Here is a 12,817-nt window from a genome sequence, read left to right as displayed (position 1 = left end):
TTTGCACATTGTAAAATCCATTTAAAAACTATACATAATCTTCCATATAATCGCGGTATAGTCAGTCTATGTGTATGTGTACTAAAATGTGTATAATGTCAATGTGTATTGAAATGTATATATTTTATTTTTGCGCTTTAACTGACTTTTGCTTAAGATTGCTTTCATTGCGAGCGGATAAGATAAATCAAGTCGTATAGATTTATTCAAGATTAAGAGTTTATTTTAATTATTTAGAGAAATATATTAGCTCGCATTTAGTTTAATATCAGGATATACAATAGATTCCAATTTCCTGACAGTTTAGAGATGTTACTTCTTATCTAACATTATTTTCCTTCGTAAAAGTGTTTATCAATCACAATGGTTGATTATTACTACTTACATCCTGTGATTGCTATCGGCGCACAGAGTAAATTACCATAAAGTATGATAACGACGAGCTGACGAGCTGCAATAGGGCATATAAAAATATAAAATTTGTAAGATTTCCTACGTAAGTTGCTCGTTTTACCGTAGTGAAACCTTCCAAAGACGGCAAGAACAGGCCAAGGCAAACCATCAATGTGGAAGTCTTCATACTTCGGTGCGTTATCATCATGAGACATTTTTGCGTGTTCAATGGAGCCGCGTACCATCGAGTGTTGCATCTGTGATGTCATATATTAATCCATATTAATATTAATCCATTATGTGCGATTACACAAACTTTGGATATATATTTAACTGAAAAATCTCGTATTTTTTCTACACTCACATTTTCTTAAATATATCGTCGCTATGATCTATTACTAACTGACCAATGTAATTACAAAAAAACATGTAGCCAAAATGAGTGGCAACGTATAAGAACAACATGCTCGTGCTGCCAATATCTTCCGCCATGATGCTCTCGCAAAACTACGGAACTTGCAACTTTTCAAAAATCTACTATGTATTATACGATGTTAATGGTATAACTAGAAGGTTTACAAACTCACAAGATATAGATTGATGCTTAACGATGCAACGCCGATAGGAATCGCAAATAAATGAGTAACTGAGAAAGTGGATTTGAGGGAATCGACGAACCTTGAACAATTATCACATAAGGAGATGGTTTAATTCGATTCAACTGGCCACTTATTAATATAATATTCAAATACACAACGTTTCGACCATGGTGTGGTCCTTATCAAATTAAGTTATAGATTTACAACAAGGTTGTTCTATGAAACCTCTTAATTATAAAAACTGATAATATAACGAAAATAATTCAAATTACGGATTTTCATATTGAATTTATATTCAGTATGTCCTCGAGGTTAAAAAGCTTCTTGCAACGGCACCATTGTCTCAAAGATCATCGCATATCGTCCCGATGTACATGGAGTACAGAGAGAAACGGTCAATCCTAATTGACAGCCAATGGTTGTTTGTTACTGCTTCTGTAACGGTGACGTTGTCTCAAAGAACTCAGTGCGGTTTCGTGATTGGTCCCGATGTACAAAGAGCACCGAGGGAATTAAGAGGTTCCATAGAATAGCCTCATTGTAAATCTATAACTTAGTTTACACTTGATAAGGACCACAAACCATGGTCGAAACGTTGAGTATTTGAATATTATATTAATAAATGACTAGTTGGATCGAATTAAACCATCTCCTTTGTTAATTATTACTGGCGAAGAAAAAGATTACCTCAAAATTATCACATAGTAATACGAATTTGAATTCTTAGAAAAAAGTTGTTCACTCGTAAACAAATATCCATAACATATGCACTATATTATATAAAAGTATAGAAAAGTAGTATAAAAACAGATTAGTAGAACAGTTTTAGAATATAAAATAGTTTCGTGTCGTATAAAATTTTTTACACTCTTGAGAATTATTCCTGAAAGAATCTTATAAATTGCAATACCAACTTGATAGCGTTTTGATGACTATCGACAGCCTCCACGATGCTTTTACGACTATTGAATTTTTCTACAGAGATTAACGATTTCGTATGGCTTTTGTTTACAGTACGTTCGATTCGATAACTAAAATGCAATTATGTCATGATATATTGAATCGAAACAACATGTTTATAGTTCCTTTATTAGTATTTAAGAGTGCATTACCTAGTGATTTGAAACATTGCACATGTGTGTTGCACATACATTAGCAAGGTCATTTCTTTGCTTATCATCGTGCTAATACCGATAAAACCTGTCACGAACAAATACAATGTTAATAATTCGATGTATTTCTCCCGATCGATAAAAAATTCCATTGTGGTCGGAAGCTGCCACGATTGCCGTGATTCGTTTAACGGCATCACGATATTAAGAATATTTGGTGAAATAAGCATTAAAGCAAGGAGAAAGAACGTTGAGTACATCCATACTGCAACAATCATATTCTAATTCCAATTTTAATTTTTATCCGGTGATCGTATTATATGATTCAAAATGTTTTGCATGTCAATTCTATTACTCACTTAACATAGCGATTATACAGGATCTTCCGACATTAGCGCGATTGTGTATTATTTTAAGTTCCTCTTCCTCTTTTAGAGAATTCCAATCATGCCGCACTTGTTCCATAAGCTCTTTCAACTAGAACAAGACACTGATAATCCAGATGTATCTTAACTATATATATATACACGAGAAGAAGCTGCTTGATTTTTCAGGCTGTACTTTATACGATTTGATCGTGTTTATAGAAATCGTAAACTTACTTTACTGCCATTAATATACGTAGTAAAATACTTAAGTGTACAATATATTGTAAGTCCGGTGGTCGAGAAACCATTTAAAAGAAGATCTACGCTGTACTTATTAGTGATAAACGATGATAACTAGAATTATATGCGTAGTATTCACCCAAAGAATTAGTAGAAATATTTGTGTGATACATATGACGATAACTTATGTGCTAATCTAATATGATATTTATATCTGATATAAATACTAAGTTTTAAAATCATGACATTTAAATTAATATGAAATATTGTAAAAAGTAATAATAATATGAAGTCTCAAATTAATTTATGTCGTACTTTTAAAACCGATTGAAAAAGATTACTGACAAATAATAAAATCAAAAATAATACATTATATATCATAACAAATTATTAATCACAAAACAATTAGAATCACGAAAACAATAAGAATAAACAATTAGCTGTAAACAAATATCGAACCCGGATTTATCTGATCGACGACAAACCTGAAAAAATATACTAGATAAAAGAAGGAGAAACACAAATATGCAATAGACGTATTTCGTGCGTTGTGTATAATATGGCCATAGTCCAAGGCAAGTTAATAGTATTTGATTGATTCTATAGTAACGACTCCCAGCAAAGTCCATGTCTGCACGATACTCGAGATACTGTTCCGCCGATAACTTATATAGAGATTCTCGTGTCTACTAATGTCTATAAGTATTGTGTAATATTTTCTTTTACAAAACGCTGAGAACGATAGATAGTTTAAATGCAATTTTCGCGAAAAGAATAGCGTAGCTGCTATCAGAAATTTAAAAAAGAGACAATTTTATAGTCATTATATGCATTATGTCATGCATATGTATATAGAATAATGAAAGGAAACAGTTTAGTGAATTGTAGATAAATAATCCATTCTTGCTGGCAGTGCAACATGATGGGGGTGATAATATACACAATTTTCTCCATTTCTTTTCGACGCAGGCGCTTTACATTCGTGTTCTGTCGCCAAAGTCACATGCCTTCATTTCCTTATTTCCGCGTGAAGTAATCGCGTTAGTCATCTTCCTTGTAATAATAGAAAAACTTATATTCGTATTGTTACTGTGAATATAATGGAAAAGAGATGTTAATTATATCATATCCTACGGAAGAGCAATCAAAATGTGTTTGAAGAGTGATGTCGCTAAACCAACATTATATTTTTCTAGTTTATTTTATATACAGTAGTGAAAACAATTTAGTAGATAAATTGCATTTGTATTATTATATCTCTATATAACAGGTATGATATAAATATACTAGAAAACTACTTGCATCGTAGAATTTTAAGCTTCGATTTTTATTTTATTGTGGATAATCAAAAGAGGGAAAAAATAACCGCAAAGTATGAAATTGACGTGCTTGCAAGCTGAAATATAAATTATAGCAAATCTAAAGGAAAACTGTTCGATAAAGGATTATTATAAGTGCCGAAATTTACCGTGGCAAATCCCTCGAACGACGGAATGAATAAGCCGTCAATGACGATTATGCAATGTCGCATGCTCCTTTGCATCACAAGCATCAATAACTTCTGCGCTTTCAACGGAGCTAGATACCATTGCACGTTGTATCTAAAATATTGTTATCAGAGAATTATATAACTGAAAGTTTCGATAACGTTAGAGATTTATTTTTCTTTAACCCTTTATTTATCGAGTGATATAACCCATTCATTTTCCTTGCATATAATATCCTGATATAAGTATAAGTAAAATAAATAGACCTATAGATAACAAAGGAACTTCTAGGATTGTAATCAATTAAAGATAAATGTATGTAATACTCACATTCTGTGAAAAACATCACTGCTATGATCGATCACTTTCTGTCCCAAGTAGTTATAGAAAAACATGTACCAAAAATGGCCAAGGATGTATATAAAACTAATGATCAGCTCGGAATATTCCTTGGACGCTATCAATCGAGAAAACTGTAGCACGTAAATAAAACTAATTTGTTTTCGAAGGAGGGAGAAATAGTATAACAATTGTATTTACGGATACAATACAGACATAGATACCATGTCAGTAGATAATACTTCCATCAAAATATGTTAATTATTGTATGACATGATATGTATGTTAATAATTACTCACGCGATAAAGATTAATGCTCAGAGATAGTACCACTAAGGGCAACAGTAACGAATAGGCCCAGTTATGACATCTTTTCAACATTTCGATAAACCTAATACGCATCATAGAGAAAATATACTTACGTAATTGACTATAAATAACTATTGTCAATTACATATATGTTAATGATTTATACGACTTCTCGCATAAAATCTCATAAGTTATATAAAGGAGAAAGATTCATACGACCGGTTTTTGGCCTTCCCCTGAATTTCATTCTAAAACATCAGAAACGTTTTATTCTTGTAAGAACTATTAAAATCAGATGATTTTAGCCTAAACAAACGTATTTTGACGTATTTTGACGTATTTTTATTTTAGAAAAATTGTGTTACAAGAATGTTGATACTAAAGATTACGAAATATTTAATTTTTATTTTACACACCCAAATGTAACACAACACACACACACACACACACACACACACACACACACACACACACACACACACACACACACAAATGTAAGAAAAAGATATGTAGGTGACATAGAAGCGTTGACGGTAAAAATGGGATTAATTAGAGTTATAGGATAAACAAGCGTCAAAATACATCCGTTTAGGCTAAAAATTCATAAAAAACCGGCCTTATGCACCCTCCTCATTTATTGAAAAATTAAAGGATTCGAAGACAAATCGCATTATACACTGTTGGAAAATTTGTGTTAAATATCATATCATATCATGTGTTCTATATTATGTGTTATAATTTTGTATTATGTGTTGTAATAATGTGTTATAATTTCAAATAATCTCAGGATTTTATTGCTTACTATAATCATTTTAGTGGATGAAATTATTTGTCTCAGAATACAGTTCTGATCTTCTTTTAAAGGTATTATCTTATAATATGGTTTTCATAATGTGCTCTATAAAGTATATCTCATTTTATGCTGTTTACGAAAATGTAAGTTCAAGATCAATTAATTGAAAATAAAACTACCATATACAACAATAATATTCATTTACTAGTAGATTAAAGAATTCCGGGAACGTGTCCGAAATAATTGGGATGCTTTGAAAGATAATCGAGAAATCGAGATTATATGTAAACATGAAATCAACGGAAAATTATTGACGATACTATTAATAAGTAAATATGGAAATTAATATTTATTTAGTAACTTTTGACAGAATTAGTTGATTATACCGAATTTTGCGAAGTTATTGAATAAAAATTATTGAATTGCCTAAACATGGGACATCATTTTGCACAATTTTCAATTCGAGAAACTAATGGTACTTATTTATTATACGAATACCACTTCCAATTGGAATGAGTCAACTCAAACGGCCTTGATCTTGACATATGTTATTGAGGTCATGATCTTAGTTTTATTTCGTATACAATTCATTACATCAGATGATTCCACATGCATGGGTTTTCAACTTTCCACGCGAAGTGTGGTTTACTTTACATTACCCAGTGCTTGCAGTGCGACACGAGGTCTATCATTGTACAATTTGCATGGAATCGTATACAATAATAGATCTCGTTTTGCAATGCAAGCATCGGGCGGTGTGGGAGCGGAAATCGTTTCGAATCGTTTCACATAGAAAATTAAAAACCCATATGGAACTATTTTTATATTAAAAATAATCACTGTACACAAGTAGAAGAAAATTGGACGTGACGCCCATATAATGAATAAATGCCAAATTAATTTTGAACAAGAATATGCTAAGTTATTGATCAAAAAATTGATTGATAAAAATAATTGTAAACTCGATAAAATATCCTATATTATAATAACCGATTGTCCCATTTCTAATTGTAAGATATATTCTAATATTGTGAGAAATATAAAATATCCTATTGCACATTCAGTTGCAAATCCAGAATTCAATTAATTTTATTAAGTTTAAGTTAATTAAATTTAATAACTGACATAACAAACAATTAGGACATTTATATAAAGATAGTGTAATATAAAGAATTAATTGAATGCTGCAATTATTATGATATAATATTATATACAAATGAAAAAATTAATGATACTTTGACCATTTCAGTATTTATGTGTAGCGTATGGACAATATGCATTTTTACTCAATATATTTCAATCTTTCTCGATATTATAACACCTTTAAATATATCTCGTCCGCGCAAACTTCTATTCGCTGCGGAATATTTTATCGACCAGGAGAAACATTTTTATATCATAACAATACATATAATTATTGGACTGTTTGCTGGATTGATTTGTGTAACAGCTACCGAATCGTTTTCATTAACAAATGCATTACATGCTTTCGGGTTATTTAAAGTTGCTAGGTAAATGTATTGTCTTTTTTTTTACATATTTTACTTTTGTTTCTTTACTTTACTCACAATTCTATTGATTTTATGATTAAATTATTTAAATTAATATTATATTTCTTTATTCAGTATTTTAATTAATGTTCCTTTCTGTTTTTGCTACTATATAATATTTTATTACTGTTATGACTAATAATCATTTATAAAAGATTTCATTTATTAACTGTGAAGGGATTAATTGTATCAACATAGCTTTTATTTTATTTGTTTTTATTATTGAATTACTTGCAATATATAATTAATATTTGTAAAGATAGTTCTAAAATGCTGTCAATAATGGTGATATAATTTTAGTTCATTGAATTCATGGCAGGTATATTACTTTTTATTGTATGTATATATATATATATTATATATATACTAGCTGGTTACCCGGGCTTTCGCCCCGGAGGACATATGTAATAAGCCACGCAAATAGTCTCTCTCTCTCTCTCTCTCTCTACCTTAAGCTATAAGTTATTAAATTAAAATTGCCTCATATACAAATAGTATTGGCGAGAGTTCAAAAGTGACTGTTTATATCGTAATTACGGATATATATATTGATCAGTACAATACTCATTTCAAACTGTAATTTAAATAATTGTGCATGCGTGAAATTAAACTTATATTTTAAACTATATCTTAAAATAATTAATATTTTAAAACATTATGCATTTTAAGGCTCCTGGGTGCTCGTCGCAGCCATGTTGGAATGTGACGTCAGAAGCGAGAAATGACATGTTGAAAATTCTTGCGTAGTATTTCCAAATAAAATGCAGGCTTGTGCGCAGGCGCATGACTAGATTTCGTATTACATTCATTTTACGGCTGTTTATTAACTGTCAAGGGAAAGGGGTAGACTTAACTTCAACTCGGAGTATTTTCGAAGTGTGCTGAAGTGATCTGTAGTGTTATTTTAAGCAAATATCTTTTTATTTGGAAATATTACGCAAGAATTCTCAACGTGTCAATTCTCAACATTTCTCGCTTCTGACGTCACATCTCATGAGATGTCGGGAAAGAGCCCAGGAGCCTTAACTGATCTGTTGAAGGAATATTAACATAAAATATTTTATTCTATAAGATTTTCTGAATTATTGAAAGCAAGTTTTGGACGAGCATATTTAATCTTATTTGTGTTGGGTGTGTGTTCGGTGAGCATCAATTTATTTAACGTGAGTATGTAATATCTAACGTATAGCATTTTATTCAGTTGTAATTTTTTACAAATTTCTTGAAAGAATCTATTATTATATATTTAAAAATATCGGCTTTTTTCATATAAATGGCACGCTGTTGGTTGTAGCTATCTAGGATAATAATGGCAGAAAGAGACATTTTGGGAATGATTAAATCTATCTTTTTACTGGCCGCTATTATTATATGTTTAATACTAGCTAATTATGCTGGGCAAGAATTTATAAATGGTGATACGCATTTCTATCGTACGATGTAAGTTATACGATTGCAATTATATATTTTCATAATATTTTATTCTTCTTGAGTCATACACATTATTGTAATCATTGTTGTAACATGTACTATTCAGTATTTTGCTTGCAATTATATAGATGTAATACGGAATGGTACAATACTTCGTTAAAAACACAAAAATTGATACTCTTTTTAATGCAAAAGACTACAAAATGTTACAAAGTTGACGCCGGTGGTATGTTTGATCCCTGTTTGGAAGGTTTAGCCAAGGTAAGAAATTTTACTAAATTGATGGAATATATTCGTTAATCATTTATCGTGTCGATTAGTTACATAAAAAATATTTTTTGTTTTAGAGTTTAAGTATGTCGGTTTCTTACTTTATGGTTCTTTACTCTGTGTAATTATGTGGCCAAAACTACAAAAATCTGTTTTATTATTTTGTAAAAATTGAGATACCATAAGTAGCTAATGTAATAAGCAATAAAGTTAATAAAATGAGAAATTATTTAATTTTGAAAAAATAATAATAACTGAAACAGAAGCGACATAAGTCTTACGACAAAGAAGATATTATTTTCGGTCGGGCTGGAGTTTGGTAGCCTAATTATATTTCTATATGAATAGAAATGCTATCAAAATCCAGCCTAACCTGGAAAAAGAATGGGATCTTCTCTAATTAATATTAAAAAATATTTTCTAATTTTTTAATTGAATTATTTCTGCCATTTTATTTTATTATAATAATTTTTATTATATTTTCGTTATAGATACATATGCAAATGATAATTTAGTACAGGCAAATGAAATATTTTGATTAGATGTAAACTTATTAGAAAAAATATAATAAATGTGTAGTTGTAATTTGTTATTTAAAGACTTGCAGTCCATTAATCATTTGCAATCATTTGCATTAATTATAATTTAACTACTTATGATTTAATTATTATAGCAGGCATATGTTAAATCTACACATGTATGTGTTGATTATTTTACACAAAAATTTTAACAAGGACCTTTTTTAACAAAACTACAAAAATTTTCCAACAGTGTAGAATAAAAAAATTGTAATCATAAACATAAAAATTACGAACTCGATTGCTCTTTTGTACATATTAAAGCCGTTGATTATCCCTTGATATATTATTGAATTTCTTTCGGTAGAAGATGCAATACCTTGTACCGTATTTTTGAGCAATGCTTGTTCTATACGACAGCTGAAATTGATAATATAACTGCAACATGTTTGCAAATGTCTGTAAAATCAATCGAATCATTTCTTAAAGCCCTGAACTTTGCTTTACCTGGCTATTTCAAATAAACCACACGCATGATGCGTGTATGACATATTAAGTGTCTCGGAGGCTACCACCGTGGTTATACTACACACGACAGCGAAACATGCTGCTAACAAAATTAGAAAAAAATATTTTTGCTGATCTATAAAACATTCTATTAGGACCGGAAGTTGTCGTGGACGCGATTCATTTTTACTGGATGTGATGTCCAGAAGAAAGTTCGATAGAAATAGTATCAGAATGAAGCAAAAAACAGATCCGTAGATGAACACTGTAATTGAACGATTAAAGTCCGAATCGAAGTAAGTAATCGAATCTACAGTATAACAAAAACATGATGCAAGATATTACTTACATATTGTAATCAATGTGATGAATCTTCCGATATCTGCGTATTCTTTTAATATTTCAATTTCTTGCACGTTGTTTAATTCATTCCAATCACAAAGCATTCGTTCCATAAGGTTTCGCATCTGTTTTTATAGGATAATGATTATTTAATTTTCAAAAATATTTCATATGATATTGATAACAGTCATATACTTTTCCTAAAAGTTTTTCTATGAGTAGTTGTGTTTTATATCGAACGTTCTTACCCGTTTTGCGTTTAAGCAGAGAACATTATATTTTAACGTATAGGCCAACCATGGGATGCTGTACGTGAGAACATGTAGAAAAACGTCTATATTACATTCTCTTGTGATGAAAGTCGTTAGCTAAAAGTATTAATATTTACCACGCAAATTATTTCTATTCTTACATTAACGTTATCGATCATTCTTTCGGCTAAAATCGGTTAGAACTGTTTCGAAGAATTTATTCAAAATACATACAAATAAGAAATTTTGTTTAAATATTACCACATTTGTTATAATTTGTTGTTATAATTTAACGTTTGTAATAAAAACAGAATATTATCTTTTTAATGAGAGTGATTATATGTATTAATGCCTCTTAGTTCATTTTGTTTTATTAATTTTTAAATTAAGGAGTATACAAAAAAAATTAATGAGAGATTGAAAAGAATAATTATCGTACCTGAAATATTACGGACGATGCAAGTATTATCGTCATTAATGTTATTGCGATATATCTGAAAGTGGACTTTTGACACGGCCATAAGCCGACACATAGTAATAAAATTCGATTAATTGTATAATAAGTGTTCACAGGGCATTCTTGCCATCTCAGTGCTAGTGTCATAACGCGTTTGTACTGAATTTCTTTTCACGAGTTACCTCGTAGGTTCGGTATGTTTGATTGTAGTTTATAAATTTGCTACTTTTATATATTCAAATAAACTATTGAACTGGCGCAAAATTACGATAGAATACTTATAGCTTAAATAATGATACAAATTATATAGCTTTGGATACATCTATTATTTGACTATAGTGTTCGTATCTATATAACCCTCGGGTAAACATTATTACTTGCGTGAACCGATTATCTGTTTTCTCAGCCATGTGCATTTCTCTCAAACGTTCGATCGACGCAAGCGCAATGGTAAAGTCGCGCATTCATGTCTCTCGCGTCTCTTCATTTCTATTCGAGACGCGCGACGTTGCAGTACTTCTCTTGCCATGTGACATGTGTGTGCCAGCACATTAACATTATTCGACATATTAGAAATCCATTAACTAGGAAGATCACTGTGCGGTTATAATCGTTGGAATTTCAATATGTGCGTCATACTTGGCAAGCATTGTGAAGATTAAGTTACTAATACTGTAAAGACTTATTTTGAATTATATCTGAACTCTAAGGGCCAGTTTCACCAACGTCGATTAACTGTAACCTTCGATTAAACTCACTCTTCATCCGTTTCTAAGGGAGACAGTTAGAAAGAGATGAAGAGTGAGTTTAATCGAAGGTTACAGTTAATCGACATTGGTGAAACTGGCCCTAAATCTCAATAAGCTAGCTGTCATAAATATTGATTTAATGTATTATTTAGTTGCACTGTGATATAATTAGGCTTAAAACTACCTATGCCATGAAAAATCTGCATTTATATAATATATTATTTCTATTAATTAAATAAATATTAAAAATGTTTGATAAATGTTTTATGATAAGTGTCGAGATTTTACCATGAAGAATCTTTCTAATAATGAAATGAACAAGCCACCAATCATAATTTTGAAATGTTAATAATTTTATTACAAGCAACGGTGATTTTGGCATTCTCATTGGAGCCTTATATGAATGTACTTTATATCTAATAATTTACGGCCATTAAACGGTCGAAATTGAAAGTTTTAATGCAAGTTTTGATGCACATTTACTTTTCTTTAAAACACTTTGACACGTTGAATGCTGTGTCGGTCATCGATAACCGTCTTGGCATCGCGCCATTGAAAGCTCGCGTCAGTTAACAGTGACCGACGCTCATTGGTGCTCCAAATTCAAAAATGCGTCGAACTTATAAAAAATAATATTTGTAATTCTGTAAATATAATTAATATTGAAATAATAATCTAAAGTAACAAATGTACTAAACTTGGTAATTTAGCATAATTCAATTACATTATATAATATTGTATCGAGATATAAATTTAATCATGAAAATTTCACTCCGGCGTCATCAGAGACATAAGCGAATTAGGACCGGCATTCAACACGTTAATTATTCGTTTCATGAAGGATCGCTGCTATAATCGATCATCTCCCATCTCAAATAGTTCCAGAAGAACAGGTATCAAAATAACTGAGAACGAACAGAAGAGATGTTATTATTTTGTGATACCTACTTAGTTATCATCAGATCGAGCAAACTGCAATCCCACATAATCGATTATCAGTTTATTTTGGGAAGAATACAGATTTTGCACCGATGCAACATGCAACGATAGTGTACGCAGGTATCACGTCTACGACGTCTGATTAAGGTATGTTATGATGAGA

At 30.6% G+C, this 12,817-nt stretch overlaps 2 protein-coding genes and 1 pseudogene across 2 annotated transcripts; 1 reads left to right on the top strand and 2 right to left on the bottom strand.

Moving 5' to 3' along the window:
• Window positions 1-207: 207 nt before the first annotated feature.
• LOC139775501 (uncharacterized) lies at window positions 208-2,382 on the bottom strand. Its single transcript, XM_071711527.1, has 6 exons — window positions 2,105-2,382; window positions 1,907-2,023; window positions 981-1,071; window positions 758-900; window positions 515-650; window positions 208-451 (listed from the first exon to the last, which is right to left on the bottom strand). The coding sequence occupies exons 1-6, from the start codon at window positions 2,380-2,382 to the stop codon at window positions 398-400; spliced, it is 819 nt and encodes a 272-aa protein (XP_071567628.1). The 3' UTR covers window positions 208-397.
• Window positions 2,383-4,031: 1,649 nt separating this feature from the next.
• Window positions 4,032-11,382, bottom strand: LOC139775500 (uncharacterized; annotated as a pseudogene).
• On the top strand, window positions 5,667-9,016 carry LOC139775493 (uncharacterized). Its single transcript, XM_071711522.1, has 7 exons — window positions 5,667-5,783; window positions 5,852-5,969; window positions 6,890-7,151; window positions 8,251-8,353; window positions 8,485-8,630; window positions 8,750-8,882; window positions 8,969-9,016. Exons 1-7 carry the CDS (start codon window positions 5,667-5,669, stop codon window positions 9,014-9,016), a joined length of 927 nt encoding a protein of 308 aa, XP_071567623.1.
• Window positions 11,383-12,817: the final 1,435 nt, after the last annotated feature.

The sequence above is a fragment of the Temnothorax nylanderi genome, unplaced genomic scaffold (genome assembly GCF_030848795.1).
Source record: "Temnothorax nylanderi isolate EJ_2023f unplaced genomic scaffold, tnyl_v1.0 TNYL_tig0099_pilon, whole genome shotgun sequence".
NCBI classification, from domain to species: Eukaryota; Metazoa; Arthropoda; class Insecta; order Hymenoptera; family Formicidae; genus Temnothorax; species Temnothorax nylanderi.
This window is presented reverse-complemented; position numbering and strand designations above follow the sequence as displayed.

Excerpts from the sequence above, each read along its gene's own strand:
- LOC139775501 (XM_071711527.1), bottom strand. The coding sequence starts at position 2,382 with ATGATTGTTGCAGTATGGATGTACTCAACGTTCTTTCTCCTTGCTTTA. Across the intron at positions 2,024-2,104 it reads GCAATGTTTCAAATCACTAG|TTATCGAATCGAACGTACTG; the intron begins GTAATGCACTCT and ends ATTGCATTTTAG. Across the intron at positions 452-514 it reads CTTTGGAAGGTTTCACTACG|CTCGTCAGCTCGTCGTTATC; the intron begins GTAAAACGAGCA and ends GCCCTATTGCAG.
- LOC139775493 (XM_071711522.1), top strand. The coding sequence starts at position 5,667 with ATGAAATTATTTGTCTCAGAATACAGTTCTGATCTTCTTTTAAAGGTA. Across the intron at positions 8,631-8,749 it reads ACGCATTTCTATCGTACGAT|ATGTAATACGGAATGGTACA; the intron begins GTAAGTTATACG and ends GCAATTATATAG. Across the intron at positions 8,883-8,968 it reads GTTTGGAAGGTTTAGCCAAG|AGTTTAAGTATGTCGGTTTC; the intron begins GTAAGAAATTTT and ends TTTTTGTTTTAG.